At 26.4% G+C, this 22,907-nt stretch overlaps 1 protein-coding gene across 1 annotated transcript; it reads right to left on the bottom strand.

Moving 5' to 3' along the window:
* Positions 1-1,300: 1,300 nt before the first annotated feature.
* Positions 1,301-2,068, bottom strand: LOC145836305 (kelch-like protein 26). Its single transcript, XM_082944118.1, has one exon. It carries the CDS (start codon positions 2,066-2,068, stop codon positions 1,301-1,303), a length of 768 nt encoding a protein of 255 aa, XP_082800244.1.
* Positions 2,069-22,907: the final 20,839 nt, after the last annotated feature.

The following is a 22,907-nucleotide window of genomic DNA, read 5'->3' as shown; positions in this document are numbered from 1 at the left end:
CTAACTAAACTTTGAAACTTATTGTTAAAATTATAAAAGTTTGAATAAAGATAAAAAAACAAGCTTAAGTAAAATTTGTAAGAAATTTAAAGTTTATGTTAAATATAAAAGGAATGGTCACCTAAAATTATAATTTGTTGCAGAACAATTAAGTAATTTTTGTGAATGCAACTTAAAAGCTTTAGAATATACACAAATTAATTTTTTCACACCTGGCTCGCCGACTAAAATCGTTGCCTATCCCTTATATACAGCATAGTTTTAACATTGTCGCAATTTGTACTATTAATATCAATTATTACGTTCCTTTTCAAGAAGTTACTTATTTATTTAAATTAACTTACTTTCTATAGATCAAGTTTTAAAGATGTATATTAAAATTAAGAAAAAAATAAAAACTTAATCTATAGAAAAAAAGTTATTTTAATATAAAAAAAGTAAATTCTTGAATAGCAAGCTATATACTAAAATTAACAAAAAAATGTTTACTACTAAATGAAAAGTTAATTATACTAAACCATACACTAGAGTTTTACAAAAGCTTATATTTCTAAGCGCCAAGAGTAATAGAAACAATTGACGTTAAGACACAACTAAAAAATAATTATTTTAGAAATGTTTAATTAATCTATTTTAACACTCTAGAAACTCTGGTGCTATTATTTCTTTATACTATTTTTATAATAATATGGGCATTTTTTCAGGTTTGAATTTGAAGGACTATAAAAAATTACTTTTCTTATAGTAAATTCGATGGCTAGTTTATTTTTTATTAGGATTATTTACACACACTTAGATACAATTAAAAAAGTAATTTTTTTCAATTTTATATAGAAAAAACAAACGAAACAAAAAAAAAAGAAAGTAAAGGAAAATACACATAGTAAATTAAAACAATATGTGTAGGATATAGTAATAAAATAAAATTTAAGGTGTTCATTTTAACTATTAAATTTATATTTTATTAAAAATATTTTTTTTTTTGATAAAAGTTTTTTTTATAGATAAAGCCTATTAAAACAAAATTAGTTGAGTTTTACACTAACAACTTTATTGAAAACAAGAAAAATATTGTTTAGTCAATCACTTAAGTTTGTATATAGTTAACAAAGATATTAAACTTGTTAAAACTGTACAAGCTTTTGTTTAAGGCTAGAAAAATTTAAACTTTTTTATTAACAACATGGAACTAAAAATATTATTAGATAACATATAACTAGCAGATTCTTATAATAAAAGCAGAAATTATAAAGTTTCCGAGCAAAAAAAAATTACAGAGTTGTAAAATGAGAACTGGTCATTAAATGTTTGAGCAAGCAAGTTCAGCCAGTTTTAAAGGCAAACTCGGACCTCTTCTCCATTCATCTTTTTCAATGTCGTATATCTCAACTTCATCTGTTAGAGTGTCGTAATCTAAACTACCTCCAATCACATACAAACTTGAATTTACAACGCAGCATCCGAAATTACATCGTGGAATATTCATTGAAGCAACAAAACTAAACTGATTGGTTTCGCTTGAATAAACTTCAACCGACGACAAAATACGCTCTCTTTTAACGCCACCAATAACTAAGAGTTTTTTGTCGTAAGCAACAGTGCTATGTCCACATCGTTCAGTTAGGAGTCTCAAATTGCTTGTTGTCCATTTGTTTTGTATAATATCGAATGTTTCTAAAGTGTCCAGCCATGTGTCTGTGTCATTAAAACCGCCAATAGCCCAGATTTTTCCTTGAAAATAAGTCAAAGTGAATTCGCATCTTTTAGTGTTCATACTTGAAACTTCAGTCCATTCACAAGTTTCAAAACTGTAGACTTCGCATTTGTCTAAGGTTTCGCTTTCTTCTCGATACCCTCCGCCGACAAAAACACATTCTGCAAAAGAACACATTCCAAAGCTTAGCCGTTTGTTGTGCATGAAAGGAAACGTTTTAGTAGCTAACTCCTCGTTAAGAGATATGGTCTCATTTTCAACTGAATCAACGTAATCTGATCCATTATATCCGCCTATCAAATACAATTGATCTCCTTTTATTAAGGATTGATGTTCACTTCTACGTGTACCCATAGTTTTAAAATGATTCCATTTACCAATGTTTGTGTCCATTTTCAAAACACAGTTTTCGTGAGTTGTCTCATCTGATTTTCCTCCGCTAATATATATATAATTCTTAACTTCATTGTTTTCTGCACCTAGAAAATAAAAATAAGTACACAACAGTTAAGCAAGTCTTTATAACGTTATTACAATAAAAAGAAAACGTCGGCAATAGTAATCAGTGCAGGGTTTGATTTGTCGTAAAATAAACTATAAATTAGTAAAATATTAAGCAGAATCTTTTTGCAATGAAAACGAAATCTGCGTCAACTGAGAGATTTGGTTTTATGATTAAAGCTTTAAATTGCTTTAAAATAACTACGTATACAATATATAAGTAAAGTAATATAAAGTTGTAAAACGTGTAGTAATAAAAAAAAAATACCTTTAATTAAATAGCAGTTTGTTCTTTGAACATCATTAATGTTATCATTTTCCTTTTTGCTTGCATTTCTTGATAAACTTTTAATATTACTTTTTATCCGTTTTGTTGTTTTTAGATCAGCCAATAGATCATTGTTTTTGGACTTTAAATTTTCTTAATCTTTTATCAAGCACTCCGCTTTGTTCTGAGCCTGTCTGAGCGAATTTTCCAAAATTTCAAGGTATTTAGTTATTTCTTTGTTGTTTTCTTGCAACGCCTTGTTTTCAACTTCTAGTTCGACAGATTTCATCAATATTAAATCACTCATTTTTTCATTGATTACGTGTAGTTCTTTCATATTGTTTTCAACTTTATTTAAAAGCCCTTCATGAAGTAGATTTTTATTTAAACATATATTTATGTTGTAATCTAAAGCTTTCTTATTTCCACTAAAAACTTCATTTACTTTTTCAGTGCCAATCCCTTCAAAAAATTTCGATTTTAAAGATATAATAAATACATTAAAAATAATTTAAGAATTCTATGTTGAGAATTATTTCTGATTGACACAATCAGAAATTTAAACTTTTATAAAAGTTTAAAACAAAAATATTGATCTACAGGATACACTAGTTAAAATAGAATTTGAATTTTAAATTTATAATCGTATGTTTTCAGAAGTTGTTTAATTAAATTGCTAACGGTTAAGAACAGTTTAGATTTTTTAATGAAACTTAGGCTAAATTTCGGTTAAATGAGTATTTAAAGTATAAAATTCTAGTTAAATTATTGTAAAAATATACTTTAACAATCATTTATAATAACATATATAAGACATAAAAAAAATATATTAATGATACATTTAGGGTTAAGCGAGTAAGTTTATTTTTAATTTCCTTAATTAGCTTTTAAAGATTTACAAAAATAAGATAATGATAACAAAATTGTCAATTTTATTAGTAAAAGTGGTTGAAACTGTAGATTTTAAGCGTTTTATATTTTTTTTAGCTATTGTATTATCAGTCGTTCTTTGCATTTGATTGAATGATAATATCTTTTATAAAGATTTGAAAATTTTTAAACTTTCAAACTTATTCATCTCGACTTTTTTATGAATTGAAGATCTGTCTGGATCCTGATTCTAGCTAAAACTATAAGTTCAACATAAACAATCCAATTATTTAAACAATAGAAAGTAAACAAACCTTTACTAATTACTGCTTCAATATTGTTGAAAGCATCTTCACAAATATTCACATCAATTTCATTTTCATTAACATCTTGGTTTTCCTCTTCAATAGTTTCTTCTTTTTCATTAAACAACCTTGTTATCTCAGCAATTAACTCAACCTTTGTTAGTTTTAGCTTTCTGATTTTTTCATTCAAGTTTTTAATTTCTTGCTGGAAACCTCTCAAGAACACTTTACACAAACTGTAGCCTTTACAGTTGGTTTTGTAAGTTTCCTTTAGACGGGTATTTTCTTTATCCAATTTCTTAATGATTTTTACCATGGTCATCCTTTTGTTTGCTTCATACTCAACAACTTTATCAAAGAAGCTCAAAGTTTCATTTGAACAATCACTGTAGTCAAGTTCTTTATTCACATTTAAGTGAACTTTAATTATTTCTTCTTCCTGTAATTCTTCTCTACATATGGGACAATTTTTATTCTCACCTTTTATTACGTTTGATATGCAGCCTTTGTGAAAGGTATGACCACACGGTGTGACAGATACTTCTGTGTCTACTTTGAATAACCTATCCAGGCATATACAACATTCGTGTTCCATTATAAATTTTAATATATTAAATCTTTAAAATCTGTTTAAAATGATTATTAAATACTTTCAAGTTTACTTTTTAAGTTATAATAATACTAAAATAGAAGAAACGTATGAAAATTTTGACGATTTTATTTAAAAAATATAAAAAAAATCAATTTTGTTAAATTTTATAACAAAACTCTCATTATCATTGTTTAAGTCAAAACCTTAAGTCTAGTCTAGTTTGCCTCATAGCACAAAGCTGTACTTTTCTTTGAAGTAACGTAAAAATGCCTAGTTTTTTAAAAACAATTTAGAATCTGCTTATTTTTATAGGTGTTTAATAGTAAAATGCTTTGCAAGATGGTTGTAATACTAGTATGCATAAAATGTATTTTATTGTGCAAAGAAGTTTTTAATAATTTTTGTTTTTCTTATTTTACTATAAAAATTTGATCAGAATAAATATTTAAAATGTACTTAGCTAGTGATAAAAATATACATTAAGCCAGTGATCTTCAAGGTAATTAGAATCTGTGTACACAAAACTGCAAAACATAAATTTGGTCCCTAATTTACTATTTTAAAAAGCGCCGCTAATGGTAAGACTACGTAAACACTTTTATTAGTATATTTCTTTAAAAAAAAAATATTTTTGAAGCTTTATGTTAATGAGATATGTTTTCATAGAACCCACTTGCGGAGCTAATATATCATTACTAAGTTTATATTTACATGAAAACCTTTTGATAACACAAGCTGAAATTTAATGTTACATCTTAGTTTTAATGAACCTTTTTATTAGGTTTACCTTATTTTCACAGTGATATTTTAGTTATTTGGCTTTGTCTTACATACTTATTAATTGAGCACATATCCGCAATCACTACAAAATCCACAGTACAGTATTCTAAAAAAAGTTTATTAATATTAAATACATACTTAAACTAATTCTTTATCTTTTACTTTGTGAGTATTATCTTATTACAAATGATGTTAAACAAATAGAAAAATGAGAACAAAAAAAAACGAATTAAAAACAGCTAAATTCAAAATAATGTATATCTTTTTATCTCTGTACATTTGATGCTGAATTTTTTTCTTTCATAGGCTGAATTTCTGCATTTCAAGAAAATTCCGGGTTGTAACTGATTGTCACTTCTTTTTGGTTAAAAACTAAAAACTTAAATTTTAACCATATTGTCTTATGAAGTTAGTTACAAATAAGTACTGTATTTTAAGATTTTAGCATGGCTTAGTAATTTAGTTTTGAGTTTGTATAAAAACAATATTAATTGACCAAAAACCAGTTTGTAATTCTTTAAGCTAATCTAAATAAGAATAAATATATTTATGTTTGCTAAAAACTTAATAACAAATTAACAAAGCTTAAATGAATCTATCATCAATTAATTAAAAAATAATCAATATAAAAAATAGTCAAACATTCAGAAAAATATCAATCTAGTCTGAATTTTTCAATAAATAATTAATCAAGCATGTGTCAGCATAAGTTTTTCAAAATAAATTCCAGGCCTAAGTCTCCAAACTTTTAAAATAGCATTAAAGTTATTCCGAGTAGTTTAAGTGTATGAAAACTCTGTTTTTTAAACTGCTAAATGTCATTTATGATTTATACTCTAGTTTAATCAATATCAAAAAATACCAATAATTTTGCTGACTATTAAGATTGGTATTATATAGTAAATCAAATATTTTACGGTAAACATTTAATACTTTATATTGTGTTAACTTTTGATTTTAGCTTAGTTTAATAAAAGAAGTTAGATCAGTTAAAATTACTATTAATAATTTGAAATAAAAATAAACCTAGTTATACTAACACCAAAGAATTTGTTTTAAATTATTAAGTCAAAGATTGAAAGTAAATATTGTTAATAATGTTTGACAAGGTTGTAATCTTTTTTAGTCAAAGCTGATCTGTATGATTAAAACCTGTCTTGAATGATTTTGAACTAAACTGCAGTCATACAGGATTTTTAACTTTTTCAAAGCCAAGATAAATGAAGCTCTTCAACAAAAATTACCACAAAGTAAAAAATATTGAAACTAAATCAACTATATCTCACTTTAAAGGTAGAAAAAACTGACCTCAAATCTCAAAACTTTGAGATAAAAAAAAATACTATCTTAGCCAGCCGGAGTTTAGAAAACAAATTTAAAATTTCTTGAGTTATCATGTGTTATACTGAGATTTTCAAAAATTACAAAGTAACCAGGAATATTCTGAATTTGTGGCAACCTTTTTAACTATCTGAAGTATCATAGTTATAAGAAACAGATTATTTGAAACATTTATTTTAAGACAAAAAGAGTTAATAATTTTAATTAAAATGTAGCCTTAGCTTTAGAAATAAAATTGAAAACTAACATGAACATTTTTAAAAATCTTTTTATGTTTAAGTTTTAATAAGAATATCAAAGTACCTTTTAACTACCTTTATTTTTGTAATTATATAAAAAAAACACTAAAAGGGATATAAATTAACAGTTTTTCAAAGCTTAAGTATTGCAAAACAATTAAAGAACCCTAAAGAAAAATTTAAAACGTTAAACTGATATTTTACTTGAGTCTAACTAAAACAGAAATAATAACGTAATATTTCACAAATACTAATCGTTTAACTGTATGTAAAATTATATATTAACAAAACACAAAAAAACTTTGTTAAACATAAAGTTACATCATCTAAAAAGTCACATACTATAAATCTTTTAATTAAACTATTGAAATTACTGCAATTATATATTTTTTAAATAAAAAACTTAGACCTCGAGTAAGCGGTTTAATAATAATTGTTAAGTTTGCTTTTGTTAAAACTAAAACAAAATCAGCCTGAGTAACAAGTATAATCAGGGTTGTTAGTCTTTGAGTCAAAATTCTATCATGAGCCTTAAATGTTTTAAGTTATTTATAAAAAAATAATTAATAAATATTTGAAATAAATGAACTTTAAAATAAAAAAAATTAAAATATCTAAAAAAATAGGAACTTTAACGAAAAAAACATGAAATTCAAACTATAACAAAGAAGTTACATTCCACGAAAGAAAAAACATTGAAATAAAATTCAATTTTTTTTTAAAACTATCCTTGAAACTTTAAGAAATTTATACTGTTCTGAGTTATTCTAAGTGTGTGTCACTCTGCGAGATTTACAATAAACTAGTTTGAGTCAACTTAAGTTTAAAATATAAAAGAGAGAGCAAAAGCTAAAAAGTATGTAGCAGTATTCTTAAAGTAACATTATGATTAAAAAAGTAAAATCTAAAACATTCATACTGTTCAAAAAAAAGTTTGACATAATTTATTCAGAAATTTAACAGAAATTCCAGAACTAGACTACCTTTCGCAAGAAAAAAATGCCTAGTAAGACTGTATTTTTAAGAAAAGTTTAACTAGGCTGAGTGTTCGACAACTCTAAATGATACTGATACTTAAACTGGTTATTAAAGGTTTGCAACTTTTTAGAGTAAAAGTCTTTGTTTAGAGTAAAAAAATCTATCCTGAGTTACATCAAATTACTCTAATCATCCTGATTAATACAAATAAATGAAAAAAGAACTTATAAGACAAATTAAAACACGAAAATAAACAGTTAATTTTTTTTTTGTTAGAACAACAGAACAAAACAGGTAGAAATTAAAGATAATTTTCAAAAACTAAGTTTTTAAATCTTAAAACTAATAAATTAAAGTAACTAGAAATCTATTAAAATCATAGCTAATTAGCCTGAGATTTACAAAACAACCCCAGAATATAATGAGCCAGCCTGATTTTTTCAAAAAACCTTCATAATATTTAAACTAGCCTCAGTATGTGGCAACTAAGTATTAACTAAACCCTATAATTTTTATAGAGTTTGTATGCACTATTCAATTATGGATATATAATAATATAAAAATTGTAAAATTTGAATTATTAAAAACTTAAAATTGTTACTAAAATTTATTCACTACTACTACCATGTATCTATTTGAAGAAAATTTTTACCATATTTTAATTATTTTTATTTCAATTAAAGTATTTTTTATTAAATAAATGTTCTTAATTTTTTCTGTAAATATAGAAAATAGTTTTAAACTTTAATTATAACTTAACTAATAACATCATTATCAAGTGCACAACCGTATATGAACAATTTTGTAATTTTAAAAGTAGGTAATAATAATAATGTTGATGAAAAAAACAAAACTTTTTACATTAAGCGAAATGCTATAAATTACTAATATCAGGGTTGCTATTCGTTTAAAAAAATTTTTTACAGGTTATCCAAATTTCTTCCAGGTTTAAAAAACTACACTTTTTCAAGTCTGTTTTAAGTTTAAAGTTATGTTTAAAGTAAGAAACTGTGTTAAAAAGCATCAAAAACATTGAAAACATACTGTAAAACTTATAATTTTGTTTTTTAATATAAAAAAATTAATTTGATGACGACAAACTTTTTAAATTTATATTATGAATTTTTTAAATCAAATCAAATTCTACTACTGAACATGTCAAAGTTGTTAGTATTTAATTTTTTTCTTTTTTTTGCCTAAATTGTCAAATTCCAGGTTTTTCCAGGTAAACTGGCAACCTTGTAATATTCATAGTAAATCAGAAAACAATAATCTATTAATTTGGTGGTAAATCATGATATTAGCTGGATGACAGCTTCTTCCATATAAGTCAATGGACTTTGCACATTTCGATTTTTCAGCTTTAGGTTGTGACTTCAATTCATTATTTATATAAAGAATGATGTCCATAATTTAATACTGAAATAGATAATGAGAGTAAAATGGACAATAAACTAAAAGCTAAATTAAATACCAGGGCTAGATTCAACTTTAACATTAAACTAAGTTGCTTTACTTAAATAAATACAGTAATAAGACTAAAATATTTTTTCGTGTTATCTAAAAATTTCGTGAGTTTCGTGTGCCCTAAAAGTTTTGTGTTCCCAACAGTAGGTTAGAGATAAAAGTAATGGTAAAAAGTTAAATGAGAAAAGAAACAGTAAAAAACTAATTAAAATCATAAAAGAAAAAAAAAAGTTACTGACTGAAAGTAAGGGTTAGAGGTAACAGTGACAAAAAAAAATCTATTAATTATTTTAATTAAAAAAACTAGAAAATGAAAAGAATCATATAAAATAAGTTATGAAAAAATATAAATACATTACTGACTAAAAGTAAGGGTTAGAGGTAACAGTGACAAAAAAAAATCTTATAAATTATTATAATAAAAAAACTAGAAAATGAAAAGCATCATATAAAATAAGTTATGAAAAAATAAAAACACATTACTGACTGAAAGTAAGGGTAAGAGGTAACAGTGACTAAAAAAATAAACTTAAACACTTTTTCAATAAAAAAATCTTGAAAATAAAAAGAATCATAAAAAATAAGTTATGAAAAAATAAAAACACATTACCGACTTAGGTTAAGGGTTAGGGATAACAGTAACAATAATAATAATTAATTAAAATTAAATAAAAATGTTGAAAAATTTTCAACTGTGCAAAGTGTCTTTGTACAATAGCATCTCGTGCATATTTAAACCTTCATGCAAAAGTGTCGCTCATTTTGGACACCTACTCTGTTCATACAACTCAAAAAGAACCTGTGCTACGCTGTCAAAATGAAGAAAAAAATCTTAGCTGTTCAATTATATAGTTGTTTAACAAAAAAAGTAACTTATTTCACATATTTTATTGTGCTATATTACTAAATTTAAAATGTTAAAATTAACAACCTAAACAACTATGTTCAGTAACAAAGATTAGATATTCAATGCAAGCAGAAATAACTTTCACTTTTGTGCTGTACACTAATTAAAAAGAGGTGGAACTAGTCTTAATTAATACTTCAGAATGTGATAATAAACTTAAAACAATATTTTAAGACTCTGATTTTATAAAGAAGCTACTAACTAATTCCCATAAAATTTTTATCTGAAAATGTTTGTGTTAATTACAAATTTAAGATTCTGCATAATTTTTAAAGAACATATGTATAACAGTTTTACTTTAAATTAACTATGTATTTATTAGTTAACAATCATGAAAAATAGTTATTTGTAAAGTTTAAATTAGGAATAATTTTATGTATTTATAATATATACTAATTGAAAATTAGGTTATATTTAAGCATATATTATTTTTACGTTTAATCAAGTTATTTTAACTTAACTAAAAATAAATTGACTATTTCATTTAATCTACTTGACCGCGACATTAGTATAATAAAGTTGCAATGTTGTCTTAAAATTGACATTTAACAGGAGTATTTTAAATTGTTTTTGATTTGAATATATTTAATCACTGTCAATATTAAAACCAGTAAACTTTTCATAGTCAGATTTTATTTTAAATTGTTAAATTTTTATTTTCCAAACTAAAAATTCAACTTTAAATTTTTTTGTCTATAAGTTATAATCTATTAATAAAGTTAACTATATTTTTAAATTTTGTTTTAAAGCTTTTAACTTGTTTAAAGTTTTTTATTCAGATTTCAGCCAATTACTTTTTTTTCTAAAACTTGTTTGATTAAATTATATATAAATGTTTAAACACTTGAGTATTTTTAAAATTTTTTTGTTAAAAGCTAGTACAATTTAACTTTGTTATTTTAAAATAAATAAGATGTACCAACTAACTTAAAAACAGAGACAGGAGCCTTTTATTTTTAATGAACTAAATAAATAAAAACTTTTAAAAAATAAAATATAAAATAACCCATAATGAATAGTTTTTTCATACCATGATTCTTAGAAAAAATATTTTAAGCCTTTTTTTGTTGATAAATGAACTATACTATATAACATGGTAAAAACTCTGTGATACACTATTTTAATAAAGCTGACTAATAAATGCTTTATACAAAAATAAACAAGAAATTTTCTGCATTTTTCTTTCAGCAAGTAAACAAGTGTAGTTATACAACTTTTAGATACCATTTAACATTATTGAAACAAAGTTGAAATTTTAAGATAGGAAATAGTGCATCTTCTTAATTTGTTTAAATCAGAATTTTCTAACGTTAGCCAAGTGGCTTTCTTGGGGGTCATTACAGAAAGTTAGGCCGCTATAAGCAGCAAAGGGGGAAATCATAATCTAGGGTTGGGTATGAGCTGTAAAGACCAAAGGGTCCTTAAGATAGCCATGAGGTCATAATTTAAAATTTACACAATATATTCTGGTATTTAAGATGAAGAGAAAAAAAAAACAGGTTTTAGGTAGTTCAATAGTAGTTCTGAAACTTAAACTAGATATTATGGGAAAAGTTTAGTAAATCTAGGGGGCCACAAACTGTAAAAGAAAAAGCCGCCATAATAAGATATTTACACTAGATGATCTGGATTTGATGAGAAGAGCATAAAAAAAAGGCCTTAGGTGTTTTCATTGGTAGTTCTTGAAGTAAACTTGTCGGAGAGGGACATTGTTTGGTAAACCCTAGTTTAAAAATGCCTTTTATTTAAAACTTTTTTTTGTGAATCATTGCATATTTAATTTTACTATAGGCTGAAGTAATTTATTTTTTACAATAAGGCTTCAAGGTTAACAGCAAGTAAATATAAAAGACAATTATACTTCTAGATTAAGTGTTTTAATTACATATAGAAATTTTTAAACTCTTTTTAAAATTGTCTTGTAATGGTTTGAAAGAGTTGCTATAATTTGAGTCAAAATGAATTATTGATTTACGAAAACTAAACTGAGTTTTATTAACTTAGCCTTTGTTTTTTTTTCACATTTTGTAAAAAAATTAAATCATTTGTATTATCAACAAGTTTTAAAAATTACTACTGACCAAGTATGATTATAAATAGTTAAAAATATCGACTAAATTAAAAAAGTAAAAAATACAAGAACATGTAAAAAAATATCAAATAAAAAAAAATAATTTTTAAATAAGACCTGATGTTTTAAAAAGTATCCAAATTACTTAAGTTTCGCAACAAACTATTAAACAAACCTGAATTAGCCTGAAGTGTAAATAAATTTAATAATTTTAGATTTAAATTACTTAATTTAAAGTTGTTAAAAAAGTATTATTATTTAACAAAAAAAGTTCTACTTGATATAATAAGGCTAGACAGTAGAAAAGCCTCATGGTTTAAGTAAATTTTAGATACAAAAACCAAAAAAAAATAAATAAATACAAAAGTAAAACATATGAAAACAAGTGTAAAATCCTGTTTTGGTTAACTACTATACAAACTTAAAAAATAAATATTTGGCAAAGTAGTACACGTTTTCATTTTAATAAGTTTTAATTATTCGTAAACTCATTGGACAACATATTTAACTTATATTAAAAGGTTAAGTACTTGTACTTTTAAGGTGGTCCTAATGCAGGGTTGTCATTTTTTGAGAAAAAACAGCCAGCTTGAAAAACCAAAGCTCAAAATGAAAGTTTAATATATGTTAGTTGAAATAAACGTTGGTTGAAATAACTGTTTATACTACACTGATGCCATTCTTTCAAGTAAAACAGAATACTTGATTGACAAAAAATTAGACTGATGTTTATCAATCAAGCCTGAGTTATCTTCAGCTTGTAAAATTATTTAAATAACTATACTATAAAAAAGCTTGAACAACTACTGTTATTTAATTAAAATTACTTAGAAATACAAAACAATAACCAAAGGTTTTAATAAAAAAATGGTTCTTAGCAAAAGTGTCATAAAATAATTCATGTATTTATAAAAACAAATTTTAAGTAATCTAAGTTTTTAAATGAATATCAAACAAGCCTTGGTTAGCCATAAAATTTAAAAACTTTACTTTTCTATTCAAATAATTTACTAAAGATTATTGTTAAAATGAACTATTTTTAACAAGAGAAATTTTTGCTACTTTAATTAAAATAAGTTTAAAGAGTAGAAGCACCTCTGAATCTTAGTAAACTTAAAAGAAAAAAAAAACATTTAAAAAAAAATAAATTTAGTGAATGAACTTGCTTTGATATAATCAGTTTATAAATTTAAAAAATTATGAAAGGTAGTGTGAATTTGAAGTTGCATGTTTAAAAAATAATTTTAATCACTTTTGCTAGAAGCCACTTTTGCACGGCGTCACGCTTGCACAAGTAACTTTTGCGAGAAGTGACTTCTTTATTAATGAAGAAACTTTTGAACTGGTTCAAGTTTTTTTCATCATCTTGTATTTTATCAATATACAAAAGTATGTTTCCAAAGTATGCAAGTGTTTCTGATTAACTTATTAATTTTTTTGAAGTGTTTTCGGTATTTAGTTCTCAGCGAACAAAAATTAGAATTTAAACAAAAGTACATTAAATACAATTTTAAAAACCGGTTTATCGTTTTATCTGAACACTTTGCAGTCTTTCACATTGCGACCAGTAAACATTATCAACGGTTTGACAAACTCAGCTTCGTAATCAAATTTACCGCGGAGAGTTATCAACGCAATGTTGAGCTGCAAAGTGTTTTGATGGGAAGATAATAGTGAAACTGAAACTACAGAAGACGACAATCCTCTGCAAGCAAGGAACGTAGATATTTTAGATGGTATAAGGTACAGGTCTCCCGTGTTAAAACCAAGTTGCAATTGCTTTTTTTTTATCATATCTTTACTGAACAAGAACTAGGAAGACCAACCATTAGTGTTGAAGCAAGAAAAAGTTTAATTTGTAGAGTAGTTTCGGATGTTTTGAAGGAGAAGACATTCTTTTGGTCTGCGGTCGACTACTTGTACTACTCGTTCAACGACAAAAATGCCACCACAAACTCCAGTTTCGAGTTTCAGAGCTCCTGTAAACTCGGACGGTCCATCGGCTTACAGGCATTCGAAAAATGTAGTTCGGTAATTTGGTGAACGGTTTCGTGTGGAGGTATCCTCTGAAAGATGCGACTTCGTTAATTGATGGTCTTCATGTATATAATCTTTGTAAATTAAACTAGTTCCTGATTCAACACTGGTTGTAGGTCTCCAAGTTCTTGTTCAGTACAAACATGATGTATATAAAGCAGTCACATAATACTTTGATTTTAATGAGAGAGCTGTACCTTTTATCATCTAAGATACCTACTTTGCTTACTTGCAGAGAGTTTTCGTCTTCTGTAGTTTCAGTTTCACAATTATCTTCCCATCTAAACACTTTGCAGTCTTTCACATCGCTACCAGTAATCATTGTCAACGGTTTGATAATCTCAGTTTTGTAATCAACTTTACCGAGGAGAAATATCACTGCAATGTTGTGCTTATCATGCTTGTCATTTTGATGGTCTTCGTGTTGGCAAATTATTCACAAATTATTTGAAATTTCACCTGCAAGCTATCCCTGTGGTGCAACCCGGCTTTGTTCAAGATCTTTCGTGCCTTCTTGGAAATTAAACTTTAAACTTCTCTGAAATTAAACTTCAGTGTGCTGCAAAAGAATGTTGTTAAAGCAACTCGCTGCAGTTGGAACCCATCTTTTGCGGAGGATGGCGCCTTGGCAAGCTATAATATAATGTTTTTTGTTGCTGAAATAAGGAGCGTGATAAAGAGCGTCCCCTACTTTTGCATATAATCCTCGCTTCTTAATAAACAAGTTTGGAGAAACTACTCTTACCTTTTTATAAATATCCTCTACGTGGGCCGAGTACTTAGCTGCCACGCACGGCTATGCTACCGGTAGTTTTAATTTTAAAACCCCCGCACGAAATTTTGTACCAGGTTATCCAACTGATCATTTTTAGACTGCTTGCAACCGCTTGCAACCGAGTCGCCTTTGCAGGAGCTCTGGAACTCGAAACTTGAGTTTGTGTCAGCAGATTTTTTTTTGTAGTTGTTGTCGTTGAACGAATTGTGCACAGAGGCGACCATCGACCAAAATAATTTCTTCCCCTGCAAAACATTCATTTGCTGCGCTCTTCCGTTCACCATCTTAACCCGAGTTCCTGCAGTTCCAACCGATTATCTATTTCAAAGTGGTTCAAAACGGCCGATTAGTTCCAATCACGTTACTTTCCTGTCGAGGTCTTCCACTTAGTTTGTTTCCTGACCCTGTAACCTTCATAATACCCCATAGAGTAAGCTAGTTTTCAGCGAGTGTCGTTGTTTTGTTTGTGGGCATACATGCTTCCCGCCGTGAATTTAGACACGTCAACAAAAAAGTTTTAAATTGCCAAGCAGTAGACGGCGCTCAATACCAGCGCGTAATTGTCAGTTAAGCCAAATATTTCGTGTTTAAACTCGGTTTCCTCAGACTTCTGCCCATGTAGCACTTCAAAGATACCTGGTAGGGATTTTTCTTTTCTCGTTTGTCCTTTACCGTCTTCTGAGTGATCATAAGGTGAAAATACATCAAAAGATATCAATAAAAAGAAGCAGATTAGTTTGTTCTTCCTACTGTTGTTTATCATGATGCTAATCAAACTTGAATCATTTTTTTGTATTAAAATTATTATTTAACGTAACAAATGATTTTTTTTAACTTATAATATTGTGTGATTAAAAATAAAAACCAAACAGTTATTACTTTTGAGGCAAGTTTTTATAAAAATTATGTTTTTTTCTATTCACACACATAAATCAAAAAAACTGTTTTGTTTAAATAACAACAATGAAAGACATAAGACAAGTATGGTAAAAATTCGAAAGTAGTGATTCGTAATACGGTTTGGCTGTTAGAATTTTATTTGTATGTACCTTTGTTTGGATTGCTATTTTTTCTTTGTTGAGGACTAAATATCAAAAACATAACATTAGAACATAACAATACAATTCTAACAATCAAACCATATTACGAAGCTAAATAATAGCTAAACAAAAACATTTGCACATTAAAAAATATCTTTTATAATATTGACAAAGTACGAAATGAGCAGTATTGACAAAGTACGCGAAAATTTTGTTTTTTAACTCGTTTTACAAAGAGTCAGTCCGTATGGCGCTTCAGGTAAACCTGGTAAGGAATTTCCCTTTCTATTGCGTCTTTTCTTGACTTGTGAGTGAACTTAGTTGAAATTATGAGCAGAAAGAAGCAGCTTAGTTTCTACTTCCTTGCCATGAGTGTTATTGATCGTTGGGCTGAATGAATATAAAGACATTTTTTGTGTACCAAAACTACTATTTAACGTGACAAAAAAAAATTTTGACTTATAAAAATTGTGTGATTAAAAATAAAACCATAACAGCTATTACTTTTTAGTCAGTTAAGAAAATTGTACACATTAAAATTTACACACATAAATCAAAGTAACAAAAAGATCGATCATTTCAACTCGATCATCAGACCACAAGCCTTTTGTAGACTGAGACCTATGTCTGATGATCGAATTGGTATGATAATACGTTTTGATAACTTCAAATATTCTCACGACATACAAAAGTCCAAGTTTCGGCTCTGTAGACTGTCTTTATTTCAAAAGACTGTCTGATGACAATGTTAAAAAAAAAAAAGTTTGGAGAAACCAGGAGATGGCGCAAACTCTAGATTCCCCCCTTGGAACCTCGTTTAAGATCTTATAAATGTTCTGAACGGGTTATTTTATAAATGTAAAATTTATAATGACATTAGTGAAAATAATGTAATGAAAACTTTTCGTTTCAAGATTTTATTAGCTAATAAGTAAACTTTGTAGATGATTAAACAGAAAGGGAGCTAATTTTTCTTTAGATTATCCCCCATATGAATGGACAAGAAAGACCCGTGAGGTCCGTTGGTTTGTAAAGTAACCTAGAATTAGCTGTTTATAAAATTTATAAAAGTAAACTATTAAGAAGAACAAACGAAATAAACACGGCCGACTAGTTATAGTATTATTCAAGGAAAACCAGGTTTTTATTAGCCTCTTTTGAATTTTTTATTGCCTATACATAAACTATATTTGCACATAAGCTAAAATCAGTGTTCAACTTAAATTCTTTCACTTCATATTGATAATAGTTTGGTATGATATTAAACTAAATAGTTTTTAGCTTAAAACAAATCGAGAAACTAATTAAAATCTAGAACTCTTATAATAAAAAAGTTTTATAAATTTTTACAAATTATTTGTTTTGTTATTCCATTTCAGTAAATATACTAAAGTTTGTTGATAAAATTTGAATAATTTCTTTTGAGTTTAAAAATAAGTTATTTGGTAAAATATGACCGTCAAAAACAATTGGAATGCCGTTTACTTAAAAAATTTCAAATGAAAATAAAAAGAAATTTTGCTAATTTATAATGAAAAAAAACCTTCTTTGTAGTAAACTGCTGCCTAGTTAATGTTTATTTTGTTAATTATTCGCTATTGTATTTATTACACATTTTAAAATTAAAACTTTTCAAAACAACTGTGACCCGCAAACAGCCTTTTATAGTGAATTTGGTTGTTCCGCATAAAACTTTGCTGATCCTGCTCTGTATAAACAAAAGAGTGATAAATAACTACTGCAATTTTCTTTTATTTGTAAACATCAAATAGAAAACTAAAATTAAATTTTAATAACAGCTAAAATTATGCAGACAAAACAGTAACCACAATTGGTTGATTTAATTACATAGGTCTGATCAAACATACTAGATCTTTTTGCCAGTTTTTTGTAAAGATCGATTCATTACGTTACGAGTTAAGTTATTTGCAGCTTTAATTTAAATATATTTTTTTCTCTAAAGAAATTTTCACCAATTTCTTGATTATATTGTATACTTTTATTGTTGAATAAAAAGAGTATTAGTACCAACAAATCCAATTTAGCGATAATTCCATATGTTAATTTGCAAAGATTATTGCTTTAACAAAAAAAAATGCAGAGCGAAAATCACCGACCTGCTGACATATAGAATACTTAAACAGGATCCAGCCTGAAAAAGATATAACTGCGGCCCGCAAGCTTATAAATCTGGCCCGCTAAACCAAATTTTCAAACTAATTGTAAATATTGTGAATGTTCAAATAAAGAGAAAAAAACAAGCTTGATTAACAGTTGTAAGAAATTTTTAGTTTATATTAGATATAAAAAGAATGGTCACCTAAAATTATTATTTGTCGCTGAATAACTGAGTATATTTCTTGAATGCAACTTAAACGCTTTAGAATATACGGAAATTAATTTTTCACACCTGGCTCGCAAACTAAAATCGCTGCTAACCCCTTATATACAGCATGGTTTAAGCATTGTCGCAATTTGTACTATCAATATCAATCATTACGTTCCTATTCAAGAATTTACTGTTTTATTATATAATAACTTATTTTCTATAGATAAAGTTTTCAAGCTATATATTTAAATTAACATAAGCTTATATTTTTAAGCGCCAAGAGTAATAAAAACAATTGCAGTTAAGACATAACTAAAAATTACTTAATTTAGAAATTTTTTATTAATGTTTTTTAACACTCTGGAAACTCTTGTGCAAATATTTCTTTTAACTATTTTATTAACGACATGTGCATTTATTCAACTAGAAATTCAAAGGATAACAAAAAATTACTTTTCTGATACTAATTTGGATGAGCAGATTAATTTTTATTAGAATTTTTTACACATACTTTGATAAAATTAAAACAATTCTTTTTTTTTTTTGAAATTTTATGTAGAAGAAACATACTAAAAAAATGAGAAACTAAAGGAAAATACACATAGTAAATTAAAACAGTTTAGTAAACTTAATATATGTAGGATATTGTAAAAAAAAACACATAATGTGTTTATTTTAAACGTTATATAATTATTTTAAATGAAAATAAAAAAAAAATTCTAAGATAAAACTTTTCCGTCAAAACGAAAATTATTGAAACAAAAATAATTGTGTTTCACACAAACAACTTTTTTCAAAACTATAAAATTCTGCTGCATCAGTTAATTAAATTTGTTTATTTTATTGTTAATAAAGATATTTTACTTGTTAAAACTGAGTAATATTGCAAGTTGTGAAAATAAAGTTTAAACGGTACAAACTTTTGTTTAGAGCTTATAAAATTAGATTTTTTTGTAAACAACATTGGTAGTAAAAAATTATTAAATAAAATCTAACTAACAGATATTTATAAAATGAGCAGAAATCATTAAGTTTCACAGCAAGAAAAATCAGCCAATTTCAAAGGCAAACTCGGACCTCTTCTCCATTCATCTCTTTCAATGTCGTATATCTCAACTTCATCTGTAAGAGTGGCGTAATTTAAACTATATCCTCCCATCACATACAAACTAGAATTTACAACGCAGCATCCAAAATAACATCGTGGGATATTCATTGAAGCAACAAAACTAAACTGATTGGTTTCGCTTGAATAAACTTCAACCGAAGCTAAAAAGGAGTCTTTGTTTTCGCCACCAACAACAAAGAGTTTTTTGTCGTGAGCAACAACGCTATGCCCAGATCGTTGAGTTAGGAGTCTCAAATTGCTTGTTTTCCAGTTATTTTTGTAATATCGAATGTCTCTATACTGTCCAGCTATGTGTCTGTCCAGTCATTTGAGTCCTTGATACCGCCAATAGCCCAGATTTTTCCTTGAAAATAAGTCAAAGTAAGGTCGGATCTTTTAGTGTTCATACTAGAAACTTCAGTCCATTCACAAGTTTCAAAACTGTAGACTTCGCACTTGTCTAAATCTCCATAATAGTTTTTATACCCTCCTCCGACAAAAACTCATTCTGCAAAAGAACACATTCCAAAGTCTTGCCGTATGTTATGCATTTTTGGAAACGTTTTGGTAGCTAGTTCCTCGTTAAGAGACACAATCTCATTTTCAGCTGAATAAACATAGTCTGATCCATTATATTCGCCTATCAAATACATTTGATCTCCTTTTATTATGGATTGATGGCGACGTCTATGTGTACCGAAAGTTTTAAATTGATCCCATTTACCAATGTTTGTGTCCATTTTTAAAACACAGTTTTCGTAAGTTGTCTCATCTGATTTTCCTCCGCTAACGTATATATAATTTTCAACTTCATTGTTTTCTACACCTAAAAAATAAAATTAAGTATACAACAGTTAAGCAAGTTTTTATAAACACCAAATAAAAATCAACATTTAAAAAGAAAACATCGACATTAGACATCAGAGCTAGAGCCTTGACTATAGTTTATCGTAAAATACTAGAAATTAACTAAAAAGAAAATTATCGGGCAAAAGCTTTTAGTAATTAAAACAAAACCTGCATCTGCTGAGAGCTTTGGTTTGATGATTTAAGTTTTAAGTTGCAATAAAAGAACACAATCTTAGGTATTAAAAAGTTGTAAAAATTCTAGAAATAAAGAAAGTTTTATTATTGTACCTTTAATTGAATAGCAGTTTGAGATCTGAACATCGTTAATGTTATCATCTGATTTTTCGGCTGCGTTTCTTGATAACATTTTAATATTAGTTTTTATCCGTTTTGTAGTTTTTAAATCAGCCAACAAATCGTTATTTTCGGACTTCAAATTTTTGTAATGTTTTTTCAAGCACTCTGCTTTGTTCTGAGCCTGTCTTAGCGAATTTTCCAAAATTTCAAGGTATTTAGTTATTTCTTTGTTGTTTTCTTGCAACGCCTTGTTTTCAACTTCAAGTTCGACAGATTTCATCAATATTAAATCACTCATTTTTTCATTGACTACGTGTAGTTCTTTCATATTGTTTTCAACTGTATTTAAAAGCCTTTCATGCAGTAAATTTATATTCAACCATATTTTCATGTTGTAATCTAAAGCTTTCTTATTTCCATTAAAAACTTCATTTACTTTTTCATTGTCAGTACCTTCAAAAAATTCCGATTTTAAAGATAAAATAAAACTAAAAACCATAACAAATTTTATTTAAAATATTTATACTGAGAACTACTTCTACTCGACAAAACTAATATTTAAATTTTTAATAACGATTTCTAATCAATAACTACTGAACTTCAAAACTCGCTAACAAAAATAAACTTTGGATATTTTAAATTTAGATTCGACAGTTTCCAGGTTTTGTTTAATAAATTTCAACTTGTTGAAAACAATTAAAGTAATTTAAAGTATCTTAGGCTATTTTCGGTTAAATATGCGTTTAAAATCTAAACTTATAATTAAAAACAAGGCGATACATCTCAAAAAGTATGAAATAAAACAACATTCGGATGTAGGCATAATTAAAAAGACTGTATTAGTAAAAAAGAAGAGAAAATTAAAAAAAAATTTAAAACATACATATTAATTTCTTTTTTTTTAGTTTTCAAAAATACAATAATAAATAATTTAACATAAGTATTAAAAAAAACAATTACTAAATTTTGAGAAATTAGAATTAGTTTTTAGAACAAAATAGTCAAATTACTAATTGTCAGAACTAAATAAGTAGTGCACCTATAAAAAAAAATCCTAGTATGTGTTTTATAAAAATAATATTTTAGTTTATTAACAAATTAAACAAGTAATATGATTAATTAGTTTACAACTTCATAAAATTTGTTACAGAGTGTTAAACAAAGAATGTTTAAGTTAGTAGTCTTAAGAATATAAAAAAACATAAACATTTATAAGAGAAAATAAATATTTATTTTTCATGCAAAACGACTTTATAAACATATTTTAATAATCTGTAATAATAATAAGGTATATAAAATGTAAATAAAGATATATTAATCATACATTTAGGGTCATGCAAAAAAAAATAATTTTTATTATTTTAACTAGTTTTTTAAAGCTTTAAAAACAATGAGAAGATTGTCAATTTTATTTGTAAAAGTATCTAAAACTGAAAACTGAAAGTGATTTATAGTTTACTTTGATCTAAGTATTACCAGAGGTTGTTTTGCATTTGATTTAATGATAATATCTCACAACATAGAGTTTTAAACTTTGATAATTTCAAACTTATTTATCTAGACCTTATTACAAGTTGATGATCCGTATGGATCCTGGTTATACTTAAAACTATAAGTTCAACATAAATAATTAAGTTATTTAAACAATAGCAAATAAACAAACCATACTAATTATTGCTTTAATATTGTTGATAGCATCTTCACAAGTATTTACACCAATTTCATTTTCTTTAACATCAAACTTTTGCTCTTCAATAGTTTCTTCTTTTTCATTAAGCAATCTTCTTTTCCTTTTCAACCCACCCTTTGTAAAGTTTAACTTACTGATTTTTTCATTCAAGTTTTTTATTTCTTTCTTGAAACCTCTCAATAACACCTTATACAAGCTGTAGCCTTTACAGTTGGTTTTGTAAGTTTCCTTTAGACGGGTATTTTCTTTATCTAACTTCTTAATGATTTTTACCATGGTCATCCTTTTGTTTGCTTCATACTCAACGACTTTATCTAAGAAGCTCAAAGTATCATTTAAACAATCACTATAGTCAAGTTCTTTATTCACATTAAAGTGAACTTTAACTAATTTTTCTTCCTGTAATTCTTCTCTACAAATTGAACATGTCTTATTCTCACCTTTTATTACGTTTGATATGCAGTCTTTGTGAAAGGTATGACCACACGGTGTGACAGATACTTCTGTGTCTACTTTGAATAATCTATCCAAGCATATACAGCATTCGTGTTCCATTATTACTTTAAATTTTAATATCTTAAAACTTTAAAATCTGTTTAAAATGATTATTAAATACTTTCAAGTTTACTTTTTAAGTAATAATAATACTAAAATGAAAGAAACACATGAAAATTTTGACGATTTTATTTAAAAAATATAAAACAAATTAATTTTGTTAAATTTTATAACAAAACTCTCAATATCATATT

This window comes from Thalia democratica, chromosome 5, assembly GCF_965202585.1.
Source record: "Thalia democratica chromosome 5, ktThaDemo2.hap1.1, whole genome shotgun sequence".
In the NCBI taxonomy this organism is placed as follows: Eukaryota; Metazoa; Chordata; class Thaliacea; order Salpida; family Salpidae; genus Thalia; species Thalia democratica.
This window is presented reverse-complemented; position numbering and strand designations above follow the sequence as displayed.

Coding starts and splice junctions, on each gene's coding strand:
- LOC145836305 (XM_082944118.1), bottom strand. CDS start 2,068: ATGGGTACACGTAGAAGTGAACATCAATCCTTAATAAAAGGAGATCAA.